At 35.9% G+C, this 20,465-nt stretch overlaps 2 protein-coding genes across 2 annotated transcripts; one reads left to right on the top strand and one right to left on the bottom strand.

The window, feature by feature from the left end:
• Positions 1 to 251: 251 nt before the first annotated feature.
• On the top strand, positions 252 to 666 carry LOC134384936 (small nuclear ribonucleoprotein F). Its single transcript, XM_063106754.1, has one exon. It carries the CDS (start codon positions 345 to 347, stop codon positions 603 to 605), a length of 261 nt encoding a protein of 86 aa, XP_062962824.1. The 5' UTR covers positions 252 to 344; the 3' UTR covers positions 606 to 666.
• A 680-nt stretch (positions 667 to 1,346) lies between these two features.
• CDC7 (cell division cycle 7) lies at positions 1,347 to 18,086 on the bottom strand. The gene is made up of 11 exons (XM_063106758.1): positions 17,981 to 18,086; positions 15,522 to 15,605; positions 15,066 to 15,201; positions 11,636 to 11,729; positions 11,408 to 11,550; positions 10,245 to 10,494; positions 9,333 to 9,428; positions 8,403 to 8,581; positions 7,554 to 7,636; positions 5,159 to 5,308; positions 1,347 to 1,741 (listed from the first exon to the last, which is right to left on the bottom strand). Exons 1-11 carry the CDS (start codon positions 18,069 to 18,071, stop codon positions 1,347 to 1,349), a joined length of 1,701 nt encoding a protein of 566 aa, XP_062962828.1. The 5' UTR covers positions 18,072 to 18,086.
• Positions 18,087 to 20,465: the final 2,379 nt, after the last annotated feature.

Genomic DNA, 20,465 nt, shown 5'->3' with positions numbered 1-20,465 from the left:
TTTGGTCCTGCAGCTTCCCCTTATCAACCAGTATATGCATTATTTTAAGTTGCCAACTATAAACACATGCAAAATTTAATAAAGCACCCAGAAACTTTGTGGTAAGCACCATATAATTTCCAAGGAGAATGTGTTATGTGGGGGCAGAGAAGGAAGAAAAACCAAGAGAAACCCTTAAGAAAAACATGGCAATTCACACAAAAATGCTTCCATGAAATACTATTTAAAAACAGATAAATTCGGAGGCTCAGGGGTTCGGGACCTGCGGTAGCTGCTCCAGTCACAAGGGACGGGGCGGCAGCTGGGTCGGTGGCAAATAGCCTGCAGAATCGCCCGTAGTCGCGATGAGTTTACCCCTCAATCCCAAACCTTTCCTCAATGGATTAACAGGAAAGCCAGTGATGGTGAAACTTAAGTGGGGAATGGAGTACAAGGGCTACCTGGTATCTGTAGATGGCTATATGAACATGCAGCTTGCAAATACAGAAGAATACATAGATGGAGCATTGTCTGGACATCTGGGTGAAGTTTTAATAAGGTGTAATAATGTGCTTTATATCAGAGGTGTTGAAGAAGAAGAAGAAGATGGGGAAATGAGAGAATAGCATCTTTTGGGGGGGATTTTTTTTATATATCTAGACAATAAAGATTTGTTTGTTTTTTCAAAAAAAAAAATAAAATAAAATAAAAAAATAAAAACAGATAAATTCAATTTTAAGTGATATTTTGCCCCATGACTAATACTTCCTCATTGTTTTAGTGTTTATAAAAGGTATAATACATACATCTAGAAAATTATTTCTTTACCTACAAAATGGTTAGAGCACCTTCACCAGATTGAGTTTTCCAAAAGAACAAAGAGCTCATAGTGCTAAGAAATCAGTAAACTAAGTCTTTGGATTCATTTAGTTCCTATCACATCCACTAATTTTAAGACCTGTACCTTGAACCCTTATGTACTGGGCTAAAACTGCTCCTTTTTCTGCATATGGCAGTAAAAAGTAATTAGGGAAACTAAAAATCTGATTCTATTTGTGTGGGTTTAACTCAAAGATCACATTGTTAGTCCAAAGAACTATCCCTGCCACTTTAAGTAAGCTTAATCAACGACGGTACTTCAAAAAGTTTTTGGAAAGATTTGTATGATCTTTCAATTTTATTTTTCCACAAACTTTCTGAAGTACCCTCGTATATTTTAGAATCTGCCACCAGAGCAAATACTAAAATTTTAAAATAAATTACTCATCCTGCCCTGGTCTCTAAACAAGAACTTACAGCTGTTACAAAAAACGCTTTCTACTCCACCTCACAATACAAAACAGTAAACATTAAATGAAGAACAATAATCATAAGCTCATATCTTTAAAAAATGGATGCAACAAAGCTTCTTCTGCTGTTATTCTTGAAGCTGGATTCAGATCTAGAAGTTTATCCAGCAGGTCATAAGCTTCATCAGGTACCTCACCCCAGCCTTTTAAACTGGCAATATACTCATCAAAACGACTTCCACAGCCATTACTGTCCCGTTCATATAATGAATTCCCTGAGTGTTGTACTTGAGGTGTTTGTATGTTGTGAGAAGCTTTATGGTCAGTCTTCTCTGAAAAAGTTGGGTCATGAGAAGCAGGTCCTTGTATATCACTTGTTAATTTGGGAGTTTTAGAATCTATACCCCTGAGTCTCTCACAGAGTTTTCTCAAGTCTTGTGCTGGGACTTCTTTGCTACATAATACTGATTTGCCTAAAAGAAAAAAAATACATATATTATATAATTTGAATATATCAGAAGCCTCTCTCATGAGATACACGCAAGTCCAACCATGTGATTCATGATATATATAGATACACACTCTGAATATAAGATAGAGCACCACATGCTGTATTTAAGTTGTGTTTGAACTACATGGTTGAAAGCCAAACCAAAAATTGGGAGATAGTACATAGAAACAGTGACTTACTACGCTATGCCAGGTACTCACCTGACTCTGCCAACTTCTCCAGCTTCATCTTATCTTTCTGTAATCTCTAACCAGCTACAGCTCCCACCCACCACATCCTCTTCCAGGCCTCTATGGCTTTGACTACATGGCTCTTGTTTTTGCCTAGAATGCCCCATACTCTTTGTGTACCCAAGATACCTCCACTTACATTGCCACTCAGCTTGAGAATAACATCTGTGAGGCCTGACACTCTCAGAAACAATTGATTACTTTAAGCTTCTGCTGTATCCTGGGACGAGTTCCACTATTACTTTTGCTATTCTATTTTGTACCTGATAAAATGTTTATCTGTCTCACCTCCTAGACTGTGAGCTCTTTGAAGATAGGGGCCGTCTTATTCATCTTTGAACTCCCAAATCCTAGACAATGTGTGGTATATATTAGGTGCTCAATTAGTATTTGTTGGACTGGACAAAAAGAAATTATTCATTTGAACATCTCTGTTCAAATGTCACATCCTTAGAGATGCTGTTCTTGACGAATGTATCTTAAATAGCTGAGCCCTCTTCACCCCCTTTCTCCTTTTATCTTTCTCAATAACTACTCATCTCTGTCTGAAAGTACATATTTACTTTTTCTCCCTCACTAGAATTTAAGCTCTACAAGAGCAGAGACTCACAATAGTACACATATGGTACACAAGAAGCCCCAATAATGTTTCTGAATAAATTAATAAGCAAACCAGATCTCAGTTTTTAAAAATATAAATGTTTTTGAAATAACTTCTTGACAAGTTTATTATCAAACATGGCAAAAATAAGTTAAGTGCACGAATAGGTAATCATGTATTACCTTTGCCTTAGATTTCCTTATTAAATATAAATGTGGCTATGAACAATGAGTAGCACAACACATTCAGATTCCCTTCTGGGGTATGCAGATTGTCAACCAAGCAATTAACCTAGCTCTAGATAATAAAAAGTTACCTTTACATATTCTGATCTAACTACTGGACTGGTGTACTAAGGCAGGTAACAAATGATCAAAAACCAAGTTTGATGAGGGTACATCATGCCAATCCTCTCTAACTTTTAAATCTATTCTATCATTCCTATTCTCTTTAGGAAATTGTAGCCAGAGAATAGTCATAAAGTTTTATTCATTAATTTATTAGCTTGCTCTAAAGTCATGAAATAATTATCAGTATATATTATAGCATGTCCACAAGTTACACAATATGCCCAAGTTATTTTTTTTACATGACCAAAGACAGGGTTCATTTAAAATATTCAGGGAAAATAATTTAAACTAACACATTCAATCAAAGCGTTATTACAGACTTCTGTGTGTCAGGAATTTGTTTTAGCTCAAGGTTTTTATTTTGAATTTATTTAGCACAATTCAACAAGTACTTAATGACAACCTACAATTGGGCCAGGTCTAAGGGTTGAGGACAGTGGAACAGGTTACACACAAGAGAAGCATACGTGCTCTCACTGCTAATTTCAGGCAAGTCATTTCTTTAGGTTATATAGGGGAACATAGTTATATCTGTTGAGGTTTTGAGTCTTCTGTACTCAGCCCAAAGTTATAGTAAAATCTGACTGAAACTACAGAAGTCATACTAATAAAACTGAGAAAAGTGCTATATAGAATTATTATTTTTTAAATATGAGAACAAGCATTACAATGGTAAATCTCTAAATGCCCTTGCCTGCTATCACGGCACTTGCCGTGGAATATTTTTGTCAGATGTTGTACTTCCATTGTTGGCCCTCATAACTCCCCAAAAGGGGAGATTAAAGCTCATCAATAAAATGTTTTCATGTTGACTGATGAACTTCTTGTTCATAAACTTACCTTAAAGTTATTTAATAGTAGATGAAATTTTCCTCAATTAGTTGAGAATAAACAGTCATGTTATGTTTATTATTATGTTAAGAATACCATTCCCAAGACATCAATCTTGCTTTCCATACATGGTCACTTTTCCTTTGTATTATTATTTCATCCTCCTCAAACAAATTTTTTTATAACAGGTACGAGATAGGTACAAGTTGTAGATTGACTTTGCTGCAGAAACATTCTTTTGCAAGCCTGTATTAGGAAGCTTTCTTCACAACCACCACTAAGTTTTTCTTGTGGATTAGACCACAGCACTGGTGCCTAAGCAGTGGTTCTTGGTCAAAATCATTTATCTTTTCAAACTAACAAGCTTGGAGCCTTCCTAACTATCGTATTTTTCTGAATTATATTTTCCAGGAATGGGGCAGGCATATGTATTTCTTGAAGTTTCTCAGATACTTCTGCTATCACCCCAGGTTAAGACTCACTGATGCTGGGGCTGGGCACAAGGCAGCCCAACTACTCTTCGGGTAGGCTGATTTTGTCCCATAGGAGAGTTCCGTATTTTGTGGTAGAAAACTGATTCAATCATACCCATCCCTTGTAAAGTATTAGCTATAATTGTGCTTGGAGAATAAACACAAGGTGGACTCTTAAGTTCAGGCTGTTGGTCAGAGAAAGGCTGAGATAATTCTCAGGTGCCCTATTAAGTACAAGGCATATCCCAGTCTTGAAGAACTTATATGGCTATGAAGATAATTGCCCATGTCCAATATATGCTTACAATAATATTCCAAAAGTAAATGTGTTCTATTCATTTCACTTCTCAGCTACACTAACCCTAATATTCCAAAAGTAAATGTGTGCTATTCATTTTACTTCTCTGCTACCCTAACCATAGACATTTCTATTCTCTTCCTAATTAACTGTTTACTTGTTACTTTAGACTAAGATCATTTAAGGAAAGGACATTTTCAGTACTAAGTAGAGCTCCTGATGCTTAATATACAGTAAGAAAATTAAAATATATTATTAAAAATATTTATGTAATAAAAGTCAAACCAAAGGGAGTTAAGATTTTATTCCTTACTCTTTTGTTTAAGATTATAAAGTTGAGCTTTAAGTACTGGACCAGTGTAATACTTTGTGCTTAATAACATTAAATAATTACAAATATGGAGAAGTGATGATAAATTATTTTCTTACAAGAATGTACTTTATTCTAAAGCAATTGAGAAAAACTTCTACCTAAGATTAGAGAACTTTATGAACATTGAATATGTTTATAAAGAGAATTTCATAATAATTTATTAAGTGATTTTTAGGAGATAATAAAAGGCATTTCTTTTGTTCTGTAATATAAAACTGCTTACCAAAAGTTTTAGCAGCTTGGATAGTTTCCCTGGATCCCCGAATTGTCATAATTTGAGCCAAAGCAGTTAAGTCATCACTTGCTTTATAAAATGGATATCGTCCACTAAGCAAAGAAAGGAATATGACACCTGCAGACCACATGTCAATTGCTGTAACAGAAAACAAACTTTAAAAAAACAGATTCCAAATTTATAATTTTATTATCTAAACTAGTAGTTCTTGATCTTTACTGTGCGTTAGCATCATCTTGGGAGTCTTAATAAACTTGGAGGCCCAGGCCCAGGCCCAATTCCTCAGAGATTCTGATTGCCTAGTTCCAGAGCAGGTATTTTTTAAAAGTTCCTCCGGTGACTTTAATGTACAGGTAGGATCAAGAATCCCTGATTCAATATCCTTACTACAAAATATAATGTTTCCTGTCTTGAACAACATGTTGGTAAGTTTAAAAGGATATTTCACTATCAGAAAACACTAAGTAAATGCACATTTTATAAGATCAAAAGAAATCCAAAAATAGCTATGTGGGAAAAAAAATCTGGATGCTCCTTAAGAAATACACGATAGGAGCAAAAATATTTTCATTTTAGTGAAAAATATTGAACATTAGAACCTCTTCTTCAGCCAGATACTAACACCAACTACTGTTATAGAAATTTTAATCTCCAGAATTCTGACAGTTAACATTCAGCTCAGCCTCATGTTAAGAAGCTCATTTTTTCTTTTACGGACATGTCCTCTCCTAATTGTCGAACTCCTCGTATCACCAAGTTATTTGCTCTCTATTCCCTTGGCCACTCAATCACTTGTCTTTCTTAGTTCCCTTTGTACCTCTGCCTGCTCCTTCCATGTTTTCTCCAAGTCCTTCCCAAGTGCTGAGGTTCCTTAGAATTCCAACCTCTATCCCCTGTATGGTCTCCCTGAGTGGTCCATCCACTTCACAGCTTCAACTACCATTTATATAATGATGACACACAACTGTATTTCCAGCCCAGCTCCTTCCTTGTGATTCAGATTTTACTTTTATTTTGCTGAACATCTCTGCCTGGAAGTCCCACAAGTATCTCAAACCAATTTTGCCCCAAACCAAACTTATCTGTCTCTACAAACCAGTTACTTCTCTTTTATTCTACACCTTGGTTACTGGTACACATCTAAGTCCCTCAAGATAAGAATCTCGTAAACTAGATGTCATTTTCCCTCACCATCCCACACCCAAATTCCACATCCAATTACTCACCAAGCTCTGCCTTTCCAATCCTTTACCTTTCTTTTCATTCCTGTTATCAATGCCCTCATTCATGCTTTCATCGTCTCTCACCCTGACACTGTAGGCTGCCAGTCTCCAAAATCTATCCTCTCTGCACACCTCCCAGAATGAACCTACTAGAATACAATATTACCATCTCTTTCCCTTGAATAACTTTCCAACATCTACAGTATACAATCCAAGCTGTTTAGCAAGTGTGATCTGATCTTGTCCTCCTCTTTCCAAGTTTATTTCTCACCATTCTTTGACTTGCATTTTATTCTAGCAACACTAAACTTTTATAGTTTCCAGTGTGACTAGACTATGTTGTTTCTTGAGCTCCTCATCTCATGCCTCAATGCTAATCCCCTTCCTAATTTACATTCTAATCTCAGAGGTCATCTCTCCCATGAACTACCTTCCATAATCCCCTCTGGTTAGGAAAGTTAGATACCCCTCACATACTCTGTATAGTTTTACCACCATACTCAATAGGTTATTTTATAATTATTTGAGAGTATGTCTTAAATAGTGTGAGCAGATGGTCTCATTCATTTTTGCATCATTAGTGAGCTGAGAACAGACAGACAATGAACGTATTTCTTCAAAGCTCATAATCCAACTGAACAGAAGGATTCACCTATTCATTCAACAGGATATTTCCGGGTTTCTGGCTCCATAACAACTTTTTAGATTATAGAAGACTTCTTTTTCTTTTAAAAAATCTTTTAACTACTATTATATTGTTTTCAAAATAATTTTCAAACACAATTATATCTGCAGCACAGAAAACTTTTGAGGTATTAGGCAAACAGATGAAATGCTGCAAGTCTTTAGTTGGCAAAACTTCTAAACATAACTCCCCCCACCCCCGCTCACGAAGATGATGTTAAAATCTCTGACAAAATCATCTTGTAAATGGATAAGCAAAATGTAATCTATTGAAAAAATTGCCAAAAAAAAAAAAAAAAAAAAAAAAAAGGCAACACTAGCATTAGAAACTTTCATAAAGAATAGCATTATCCCAAAAATGGGAATGCCACACTGCTAAAATTGTGCTCACATATTAGTCGTAAAAAGACAAAGACCATAAAATAAATCTGAGACCATTCATTTGAATTGGGTTCTGTACTTCCAGTGCGACATACCTGTAGTTTGATTGGGGCACTTTGTCAAGACTTCTGGTGCTCTGAACCCTGGTGTACCTGCCCTAGGAGCAACCTGCTGACCCCTATGATGAAGAAATGAGATTTCTCTAGTTATGTTAAAGTCGAACTATTTAAGTCCAAAAAACAACATTTATCAATTTAGTACAAAATAATCTTTGCCTTGATATTTATATAAATAAAAATTATAAAGCAAATGATAATCTACTGTGATGAACATCCTGTATTTTGCTTCTATTGGGTTTTTTTCCCCACTACTCGTTCCCTGGCCTTACTCCAGAAAGGTTTTAAGGTAACTTTTAAACATAAAAAGATAGTAGATGATAAAATCCATAATAGAAAAATAGAGCACAACAGGAATTTGCATAAAGTTAATTTCTGTTTGGGATGATTACTGATATACTTATTCACTTATATTTTTGAGTTAATCTGGAAAAGTTTTGTGAAAGCCAAGTCTTGAAGGAAAAAAGTTATGAGGCAAAGAATTGGAGGTAGGAGTAGGAGAGGAGCTCTATTACTTTATTCCACATAGGCAGGAATAAAGAGAGAAATAGAAAACAGTACATTGGCAAGCAAATTGTGCAATTCTAATTTTTTAATAAAACTATTCTCTGCGCCATCCTCCCAAGTTATCTGCACAGAACAGCAAATGTTTTCCAAAGAGCATATGCATACCATTTACTCTTCAATGTACTGATCTGCATCAATGCTTGTATAGTTCACAGATCTGTGTTTTTCCCTTTCACTCCCTAAATCAATTGCCCACCAAAATCAATGTAATTTCTAATCTTGTCTGACAGCATACTGGTGATTTTATAGCAACATCCTTACCTTGAAAGGCAAATACTGCAAATTTTATCTGTGGCATAGCAGTCACAGGTCAGGCTAGCTGGGCAAGAACCGGCAATTTTCCTCATCACACCACTATTCATTACTTTTGTAGAAATAACCTTCTTTTTTGTCGCTAACTTTCTTGATACTACATCTGCAGTCTTTGAGTGTTTCATGATCTGTAAAAGAAAAGTCATATTTTCTATTATCATGACATCTAATATGATGTCTTCAAATGCTAGTATGGCAAAAAGCAATAGCAAAGTATAAAAACTGCTAAATATCATATTGGATAGTAAATAAACAGGTGTCTACTAAAATATTTAAGGTTTTCTTGGGTTTTTCTGTCAAATAAACTTATATTAAAATTTACTTAGTCCTAATTTGGTAAATATTTGACTTACACTTTATTAGAACCTTTCTTGATATATTACAAAAGTATAAATGTAACATTCTAGTGTCTAACTCCATTTCAGAACCATAAACTGCACAATTACACTGGCTAAAATCTGAGTTTTAATTTGTTGCTCATGCTGTTTAACTTTCACAGGATACCATAAGTCAATTTAAAATCATCTAACATTGACAATTTTAACTTTACAAACGTCTGTACTCTATCAACTGTGTGTAAGAACTATGTTAGGTGTTGGGAGTTCACATTCTAGCAATGATGACAGAAGAGTCCCTAATGTTCTAAATGTTCTTCTAGAGAAAGAGCAACAATAGTCAGCTAACCAAAAATGACGAAAAATTCCATTAGAAAAGTTCAGAAAAAACCTGAAGAAAATAGAAGTTTTGAGTAAGTGCTCAAAGCCATAATACCTTCTGTTAAAACCAAACTCTACTTAATAAATTCTAATCCAGTCATTACCTAAATACTCTTCAGTATATGACTGACTGACCATTGCACTATTAAGCTACATTACTTACTTTCACTGCAGGGCTCTCATGTGAAATGGAGCTGTGTGTATTGAAATTTCTTTCTCCAAAAACAGAGCGCTGGACAGAAAGGCCTACAGATCCCTCCTACAATACCAACAAAAACAAGGAAAATAAGGATTATATCTGTAACACTTTCTGCCAGCTGTACTCTGCCATAGCTTTGAAAGAGTTAAGTGACATGAAACAAAAACAGCTGCATCCAAGTCATTCTCAGGCACCCAGACACTTCTGTGAAAGGAGAAAATAGTCTAGACAGAACTCTTAACATCCACACAATGTTATCATAGTCCACAAATATATATAACTAAAAAAAATCCAAAAACCACCTGCATGGATGTTACATTTTGATGTGCAGCTAAAATGGAGATAGACACTTCAGAATTAGTCCCCTATAACTAATGCTTTCTTTTAAAAAGGATAATTAAACTGAACTTTATAACATGCAGAGAAAGTTTATTATTTCCATTTTTGTCATATAATGTAATTTTGTAATACATAAAGACATTATAAACCAACAAAGTAAATTTGTTTTTTTTTAAAAGATGACCGGTAAGGGGATCTCAACCTTTGGCTTGGTGTTGTCAACACCACGCTCAGCTACTGAGCCAACCGGCCATCCCTATATAGGATCCGAACCCGTGGCCTTGGTGTTATCAGCACCGCACTCTCCAGAGTGAGCCACGGGCCGGCCCAACAACAAAGTAAATTTGTTTAAAAATAGTAAGTAAAATGATTCAGTACAAGTCTTAGTGAAAATCTAATCAACTGAATACATATAATAAATGTAAAAAAACCTTTTTTTAATTGCAAGTACTATACTAGTATTATATCTCCCTCTGTTGGATGAAGGAGTACATTTCTAAAACAGTGCTAGTACTTAAGAAATAAAAGAGGTAGAACCTTTCCATCTTTTCCTTGTTTAACCTGAATCTGTGCATTTGTGTATGGTCTTTTAACAGAAGTTTTTGTGGTGGACTGCTGATCCAGCTCCTTAGGTGCTGGGCCACTCAATGAAATCTTGTTTCCTGTGATTATGTGGGATTTGTTTTGTGAGCAACTTTCCTGCTGAGCTTCAGACTGCACAAATTTGAGAGGCTCTATTTTCGTATCATGGGTTCCTTGGGCCAAACCAAAGTCTACCAAGGCGTACCTAAGAAACAAAATTAAGCATTTTTATTTCTCTGGTACAATTAAAGCTTAGAAATATCATAATACTCTCAAGTCATACCCATAAAAACTGTTAATTCTTTTTGAGATCAATTAAGAATTTATAACATTTCAAGGGGAAAAAAAAAGTTGTCCAAAGTAAGGATTTAAGAGCTAACTAGGGTCGAAAATTAAGGAAAGATAATTCCCACAATAAATCAATTAACCTTTTCTTTTTTCAGTGGCCTGTGCTGACAAGGCAGAAGAAGAATGCACGATATGAGCACAATCTTTTGTTCTCTGATGTGGGCAGAGATAGCACCATAGCAGATAATTTCTAGTTTAAAATGTTTAAAAGAAAATAAACTAAAATGACGGTTTTAAAATCTGATTTAATTAAAGAAAATTAAAGAGAAAGGTCAAGAGTTCAATATCCCAAGAAAGAAGGTATAGTTTTAATCTTCTTACCATATTTAATATGATTCATTGTACAAATAGCGGTATTTATTTTCAGCTTATGCCTCTACATAATAATCAGCATAAAAATATACATAAAAATAGAACTTGAGTGTTAAAACAAGGAATTGGCTATCATGTAGTATGAGTCTCTCATTTACTAGAAAAGAAAAATGAAGCCCAGAGATGAGAGACATATGTAAGATTAAAAAGGACTACTAAGTCTCTTTTAGCTAAGTGCTATTTCTGCTGAACCATGGTACATCTCATGATGTACAATGCTTTACTGATATAATTTTACCTTCTTCTTCAATGCATTACCCTTCCCCAATCACAATGAAAATTTGAAACAGAAATAATTTGTGTATGGCTGTTGGGAGTATATTCTATGTCTAAGAGATAGACTCCATAGCACAAATTCATTCAAGTATAAAAATTTTCTGGAAACTCTTCATACTCACTTTTTCAGGCGCCTATTATATAAAAAATTGCTGGGCTTGACATCACGGTGAACAATACCAAACTGATGAATGCGTTTCAAAGCTCTGAACAGATTAAACATATATTCCCGTACTTCTTGAAAGGAAAGAGAATTCAAAATGTCCTAAAATAAAGTTATGAATGAGGTCATAAAATTGTCTTCAATTAAATGTTTAGCTAATAAAAACTCAAGAAATATTAAAACCTACCAAAAAGGACTCATGCTCCAGATATGGCATAGCAATAACCACATGATCATTTTTCCTAAAGCAGTATTTAACTCCCATGACATTGTCTTGCCCCCTAGTGGAAAAATGCACAATGAACTTTAGAGGAAAGGTCAAATGAACTAAACTTTATGCTTAATTTTTTTAAAATGTAATTTTAGCAATGTATACATATTGCTAAAAAACTGATTTAAAATCATCATCATATAAGAGTATAAACATTTAACTGACTTGTACGAGAAAGTTTTCTTTTAAAACAAAAATAGTGCCAGTTATGAGGTTACTATAATAATTCAGATATGAGATAATTAGTTTTAACTAGGAAAGTGGCAAAATGAGAAGGAAAGAAAAAGATAAGAATGAATTAATGAGACTTAGTAGCAGATAAGATGGTAATAATAAATTAAAAAATAATAACTTACATTTATTAAACACGTACATGTTGGGCCGGCCCATGGCTCACTCGGGAGAGTGCGGTGCTGATAACACCAAGGCCACGGGTTCTGATCCTATATAGAGATAACCAGTTGGCTCACTGGCTGAGCGTGGTGCTGACAACACCAAGTGAAGGGTTGAGATCCCCTTACTGGTCATCTTTATATAGGAATTTAAAACAAAAACAAAAAACTAAACACTTATACGTTTAATAAACATTCATCAAATCTGCTTAATCTTCACAACAACCCTATGAGGAAGGTGCTATTGTTCCTTCCCTCCTTTTTACAGATGAGGAAATTGAGGCAGGAGAAGTTAAGAAACTTCTCCAAGGTGACTAAACTAGTAAATCATGGAGGCAAGATTTGAATCCAGTTTGCTCCAGATTTATGCTCTTAATCACTATGCTACACTGCTTCATAAAAGATGAGGAAAAGAGGGTAAAGTTGATTTCCATCAACTTTTGATTTTTGAGCCCAAGTAAATAAAACAATGTGGATACCAAAAAAAAAAAAAAAGAAAAAAAAGTAGAAAAACCAGGAACATAAGCATCTAAAACCAAGACCTTGACATTTTGACAGAGCTATGTAGGTTTGGGACTAAATCTTAAGTGGCAAGTGAGAGGTCAGTAAGAGTACTTGCAGAGAAGTGATATCTAAAGTTGTGAAAATGAAGACAGAAGAAATAACTAAGCCTTGGAAAAAGTTTGAAGGTAGAGGGCAAAATAAGGAAGGGACACCAAAGTGAGGAGTTATGAAGGAAGGGGTGACCAGCCTGAAGATCAAAGAGAATGAGAACCAAGGGAAGACTTAGTTTGGCAAAGAGAAATTAACTGGTAATTTTTCAGAAAGCAATTTAAGTGGAAAGGAAGAGGAAAAACAGGAATCATGAAGAGAAAATAGAATACAACGAAAGCAGAGCAGAAAGGTGATCTGCCTGATTCCACTGCAAGACCAAATAAAGACATATTTATATTTAGCATGCACTTTTTTGAAACATAGAGAAGAAAAAGTGGTAAAGGGAAATAGTTGAAGTATGGAAAAAGGAATGATCTTATTCAGGGGACTAGAATGTATGCAATCACGTCTTAGAGAGGCCATCTCATCTTTTTGTCTTTTATAATAAACAGGGGTAAAACATAGAAATAGGCTCATTCATTCATTCAATAAATAGTTAGCCGGCACTGTTATTTGCCAAGCACTATGTTTGACATTAGGGATGCTATAATGAATAAAATTAACACAATTTCTGTCCTCAAGGAGTTACTACCTAGTGGACAATACAGATAATAAACAAGATAACAGAAAATGACAGATTATGATTAAGGATTTTGAAAGAAATCAAAAGGTGTTGTAACAGTTAAAAAAAATAGGAGAATCTAATTCAGAGAAGACTTCTTTGAAGTAGAAACCACTCTTGCTCACATCAGAAAGATGAGGCATCAGCATACAAAGACTGGAAGACGTCTTCCTGAATGGGGAAACAGTTTTAGCTGTGGTCCTAAGGTAAGAAAGCTCTTGGGACAAATTTGAGGAGCTAAAGAAACTGGAGTGCAATGAGGGAGATGGGAAAACTGGCATAAGTTAAGGTTGATTTTTTTTTAAAGTACATTGGGAAGCCATTGAAAGATTGTACACGGTGGAACTAACATCCAATTTATGTTACATACATACATATATCATATTTTAAAGATCACTCTGGCTGCTGTATAAAGATGGGATTAAAGGGGGAAGAGAAGAAGCAGGCTATAGTAGTAGTCTAGGCTTGGACTGAGGTAGTGGAAGAGAAGACAGAAGGACATGAATGTTTTTAGGTATATTTTGGAGGCAAAATGGCCAGGACTTGGTGACAGATAGTTTAGTAAAGAAATGAAGAAAATGAGGATATTCTTAGATTTCTAGCTTGAGCAACTGGGTAGAAGGTGGTGTCATTTGCAGAGACGGGCAGATGAGAACATTTGTTGTGGTGAGATTTTGGCAGGGGAAGGTGGATTAAAATTTGGTTTTTTGCACATTAGATTTAAGATAGTTATCAAGCACTTAAGTGGATATATGACATAGGCAGGTAGATATATACAAATCTGCTTATTACAGTTAAGATAAAAGGTCTGAGGCTAGATATATACTTTTGGGAACTGTTACTATAAACCATGTGGAAATGCAGGATACTTTCTAAGGAGGAATATGCAGAAAGAAAACCCAGAATCAAGCACTGAGGAACTCCAACATTTAGGGATCAGGTAGAAGAGGAAAAGCTGGCAAAGGATACTGAAAATGAAAAGCCAAATGAAGCAGCAAGAAAACAAGGAGGTGCAGCAGTACAGAAATCAAAAGACAACGGTTCAAATCAATTATGTTAAATGGTGCCTAGAGTCATGCAGAGAGGAGAGCAGCCACACTAACTGTGACGTGAAAGGGGGGTATGGAAGGGAAAACAATATGTGTGGATATTTTTGAGACATCTGGGTTGTAAAGGGAACAAAAGAAATGATGGAATAGCTGGGAGATGGAGGGCAGTTCAGACGGGATAATATACGAGATCATGTCCATATGTTGATAGAAATGACCTAGCAGAGCAAAACCAAGGAGAAAGATATGCCAGATGATTCTGTTGTTCTAAATAAAATATGAGATGAGGCTGTCAATAGTTGGGGAGATGTGAAATATGAGTTCTCTATATTACCAAAAAAAAAAAAAAAAAAAAAAAAATCATGACCATAGAAGCCAAGGTTTATGATTTGGCAGGAAGGTTACAAAAAAGAACAGCAAACAAATAGGAAATCAAGCCGAGCCTCAAGGGAAATCCACTCTAAAAGAATATAAATTTAACTAACCATTACAAGGTTAGAGGAAAAGTGCTAACAAATTGCAAACACCTGACTGAAAAATGTTTAATTCATGTACAATCTCATCTCTGTTAAGCATCTACTTTAAAATATTATAAATTATATACAGCCAGTTCAATTAAAATATCTTACCCAGCCACTGTTAGACACTGAAGTTCAGCTGCAATTCTTATAGGATGACTTGTTGGAATTAAGTGTTTTAGAGCAATTTTCTCTTCACATCCTACTTGTAATTGTGCTGTGGCTAAATATACAGAGCTGAAAGTGCCTGTAAAACAATTTATTAGATTTTTCAATACTTGGTTTTTAAAAATGTTAATGAATCAATGGTAAAACAGATTGTAAAAACTGTTTTAATGGCATAGTAGACTAAGACTGTTCATTTTACTGTAAATACTTTCTAAACTTTCTTTCTTCCTGGGGGAATAAAGAAAAGCTCTTACCATAATTAGTAATATAACCATGGTCTCAGTATTTTAAAATGTGGTATATTTTTGAGTAAGAAATAACAATAAAAATCAAGATTATACAAGAAAAATAGAAGGGAAAAAAAACTTGAAGATATAATAAAGTGTATACCCAAGTTACCTTCTCCAATTTTGTCCTTAATTTTAAACACACTACCAAGCTGTGGTACAGCTTCATAAAGCTTCTCAATATCTTTTTTAATGCCTATGAAGGAAACAGAATTTATGGTCATAATAAAAGTATATAGTATCTTAAGTTAAAAAAACTCAATGAAATAAATTCTAAAACATGATTAATTAAAAATAAAAAGTTTTAATAAATCTTAAAATTATGACAAGAATAGTTAAAACTCCATCAAGTTGCTATAGCTCACATATACCTCTTGAACTAACAGACAAAAATGACAGTAGCAGAATTATGCACACCAAATTTCTACTACACTGGAATTACATATTAATAGACATTGTTATTACACAGAATGTAATACAATGAAGAAACTAAAGTAAAACAACTCAAAAATTTGTTCTGCCATCACTAGATGGCATGACAATAACACAATGCAATGTTTTTGAAAACTATTTCCTTCAGGAAGTAGAAATATATAAAAAGTCCTACCATTCACTCAAAAACATAATTTCAATAGGAAGTAAATCTGATGAGGTCCAGGTACATAACTCCATTGTGATCTCATTTGATTTACTTTACAAATTTGATCAAGAGACAATTACATGCCTGGACATCATCAGCTTCATTCCTAATTGAAGTTGTTTTTGATATAACCTTAGCTTTTATTAAGGGTCATATAAAAAAAGAACCATATGAACAAGTTTCAGCATGTTATCACAGGCACTAGTTGTAATGTCCAGTGTTCTGGTACATAAAATAAAGGCTATAAAACTTTTGAAATTTGGAATGAAATTTACCCAACTTTTTATTTCCCAGCAGATTTTCAAAATATAAGAACAGTAGCATTCTCCTGAACGTAATGCTAGAACCAAGTCAGAATCATCCATTCACACTCTGCTTAATACACAACATACGTAAGAAACTATACGAGATAATGCCTTCAAGGAGCTTATAGTATAAACTTAAGAGACAAAATACAGAGTGCTAAACAATACAAAAATAATAATACAATGACTACATTATTATATTATGTGTTAAATAACTAGCAAAGAAAAGCAACTATGAAAAACAGGTAAATTGCAAGAAAAACGGAAGGGAAGAGGGACAGCATCCATGGAAATGGATGAAAGTGGCATTTTAAGACTAGTGTAGTAACAGTGCACAAGATGAACTGAATAGAGAATGGAAAAGAAGTGAATGCAGGCAGTTTAGGTTAAGAAACTTCATTGTAACTCAGGAACAAATTGTAAGGGACTGAATTAATGTGGTGGAAATGGAAAGCAGCAGCAGTGCCATACATATTAAAAAGAAGATAAAGTTGGATACCTGGATATGGGGAGCAGATATAAAGCATAAGCTGAAGACAACTTTAAAGTTTTAAGTATAGGTAACTGGGATAATGGTGGTTTTCATTACCAAAAATAGGGACATCAAGAAGGGTAATGTTGACCCAAAAGATGAGTTTGGTTTTAGTGAAAAAGCAAAAATAGTTGATGTCATATTTTTCTAGAGTGGGTTAAAGTCTATTTTGTCGTGTATAAAGTATATTATCATTGACGAAAGGTCAAAATTAATATATTTTGGACAAGCACTAAATTCACTTGACAGAAATGGAAAAAAAGATTTAACTACATTTTAGGGGGAAAAAAATACAGCCAACTGGATCTCCTCTATTTAACAAATATTTATTTAATGCCTACTATGTCCGAGGCACTATGCTAGAGCAGGAATGACGGTACACATACTAGTATACAAGATCAAGTATTATTAAAAACTCTCTCCGCCTCGCCCCAACATGTGGCTTATGGTCAAACACCACTGTGTGATGGATGCTGAGAGATGGTGCTTTATTATTGCTACAAACATTTTATTTATTTTTGTCAGTGAATTCTGTTTTTGAAAACTTAAATGAAGATCTCTCCAGTGCTGACTTCTAAATCCAAGCTTAATGGGCCGAACCCGTGGCTCACTCGGGAGAGTGCAGCGCTGGGAGCGCAGCGACGCTCCTGCCGCGGGTTCGGATCCTATATAGGAATGGCCGCTGCACTCACTGGCTGAGTGCCGGTCACGAAAAAGACAAAAAATAAATAAATAAATAAATAAATAAATAAACCCAAGCTTAATACAGTATGGTGAGTAGAGATAAGAACACAGGTCTAGGAGAAGAGAAACTCTAGTTTGAGCATAAACAAACCTGTGTTCTTAGTTGCTAATATTTAGACCTTGCTAAGGTCTAAACAATTCAATAAAATGACAAGGTTGGACTACAATTCTAAATGCAGTCCAATCGCAAATCTAGAATTTATGAAGCCTTTCTTATTTGCTAAATGCTCCTATATAAACATACAACTCTAAGATTCAGTCATTTATTTATTTATTTTAAAGCAATCGGAAAACACAGAATTGTTGCCTGTACGACTTTGGAATTGTACATTTTGGAATTAAAGACATACCTGGAAGTTTAAAATTCTGCTCATACTTTTTTAAAGACCCATCAGCCTGAAACCGATCACGCAGAGGAGAAAAAGCCATTGGCTCATCCATCTGAATTCCCAAAGACGCCTCCTTCACAAAACAACTGGGATGCAAAATGCCAGCTAAGAGGTCATATCCACAGGGGGAGCAAAGCAGCTGTGAAAATCAGAATAGTGGAAAAGATAAGTTTATATCACTCACTGAACCAAACACTAAGAACTGCCGCTGCCCCCAAAAGGGCAAACATTTAAAAACATACCATATGTCCAAATCCCCAAAGTAAGGAAAAGTGTGGACATTTCTAAGAAATTCCTTTTGCTTTACTTTTACCTTCCATAAATACCTGCAGGGGGCCGAAGGGAGAGCCTCCCAGTCGGGGAGCCTCACCAGCAGCGGCGGCGGCGGGAACCGGGTAGGGGACTGCTAATGCAGCGAGCGTGGACACCAGCCTGCCGGACAACGTGGGGGAGGGAGACGAAGTGAGGGAGGGGAGCTGTTTCACCTGAGGAAAGGGCTGAGGGAGGAAATCGTTTGCCCACTGAATGGGAGGGCCAGGAGGCTCATCCAAGGCCCCACGTAAGTTGGTAGAGAACTAATACGATACCGGCCACGAACGCCGGGCAGAGAAAGAGAAAGGGGAATAAATGGGATTCTTTAGGGAAGCTCCGGCCCGCGAGCTCAGCTAGGAAGGGCTTTCCTCCGACCCAAGCTCGAACGAGATGCTTAGTGCGCAGGCGCGCGACTTTCCCGCCACAGGTCTGAGGGATCCCAACCTGGCGGAAGAGGGAACTGCATTGCTACAAAACCAGTCACGATCCAGAATTCGTTTCTAATCCCTCACAATCCCGCGCCATGGAACAAACGGTCTGAAACTCACGATTGGAGAGATTACGACTTCTGTGGCTCCCTAAATGCCTGGGTTGCCGCTTGCAAGAGCTCCCCACCTAGAGAGTCAGCCAAATGCGCCTGCGCAACACTTCCCGCCGCGCAGCTTCTAGTTGCTCATGCGCACTATAAAGCCCTTGGCACCACGGAATCCGCCACAGCGCTTGCGCAAGAGGTCGGGTTTCTTCCGTGAGTCCTAAATTGATTGAAAGAGCGGTTACTGAAGTAAAGATCCGGGATAATCCTTTACTGAAAAACAGGGTGAAAAAAAGGTTACGGCTCCAACACAAGGAAAAGGACGGGCCTTTGAAAAGAACTCAAATTCCCATCCTTGTAACAGGAGGGAAAGACAGAAGATAAATTCCGGTGCAAGTGAGGAGGCTGGTCAGTTAGCTTATTTGGTTAGAGCCGTGGTGTTGGTAACATCAAGATCAAGGGTTCATATCCCTATACCGGCCAGCTGCCAAAAAATAGATAAAATAAAAAATAGACATGGCTTCTATAACAGCTATACCATACGAGAGCTAAAATCAATAAAGTTAATTATATAAGAAAAATTCAGATGCAAGTGGTTTGTGTATGGATGGGAGGATGAGGTAGTCCCTACCTGACCACATCAATTTTCTTAATAAAATATGAGAAGAGGTCTTCAGCTGAAAGGGAGCAGGAAAAGGGTATTAGAGGTTGGAATGAAAAGAAGGTCAGAGGTATCTTATGAGAGTGAGAAGGTGAACCGTGGAAAGATTGTGATTTTGCCAGTAGTAGTGAGTGCCCATTTATGATTTGGTCATGAATTTACAGTGAGTCCAGACAGCACAGTGGTATGATTTTCTCAAGTAACCTTCAGTCGAGAATGCAGAAGAGGATAGTTGGGTTTAACTAAGAATGAATATCACACAAAGAGGGTCAAGTGAGAGTGTTTACAAAGAAGTGATTGTAATGATACACCATGGAATCTTTGGGAGGTGTTGACCCAAAAGAAACTGAGGCCAAACATATAAAGCATAGGATTTATTGAGCCAATATGATAATTGCAACTGGGAAATGCATAGATCAGGTCACCCTGAGAAATGTGTTCCAAAGGGGTCCAACAGAGCTTCGCATTTTATAATCACAAGAAGGGGGATCAAAGGAGAGAGAGCAGAGCACCGCCTAATTTCTTCATCAGGTTTTCTATTGATTGTACATGACAAATAGATTTGGGATTGTTACTAGGTTACATCCTACATGCAGGGATCTAGGTAAGGGTTACAAGAAGCATTCTAGTTTATTTTATGACTTTCTGATGCTATTATGACTGCTTATAAGTGAAAATGGTCTTATGATAATGTTTCCCAGGACAGGTGGACATGACTACTGACTTAGATCTCCAAAGCACTATAATTTAGTTGATCTGGTCAGAGCAGATATTTTTTGTTTTGTTTTGTTTTGTTTGTTATCAGAGGCAAGGAGGAAAGGTTAATGGAAAGGTGGTAGGCAGATAGTGACATATAGATCATCCATTCAACCATAGACAGATAAAAAGTGCTGGGGACAATGGATTGGAAATCTCTCTGTAATCTAAGAATTGGTATAATA

This window comes from Cynocephalus volans, chromosome 8 (genome assembly GCF_027409185.1).
Source record: "Cynocephalus volans isolate mCynVol1 chromosome 8, mCynVol1.pri, whole genome shotgun sequence".
Taxonomy (NCBI): Eukaryota; Metazoa; Chordata; class Mammalia; order Dermoptera; family Cynocephalidae; genus Cynocephalus; species Cynocephalus volans.
This window is presented reverse-complemented; position numbering and strand designations above follow the sequence as displayed.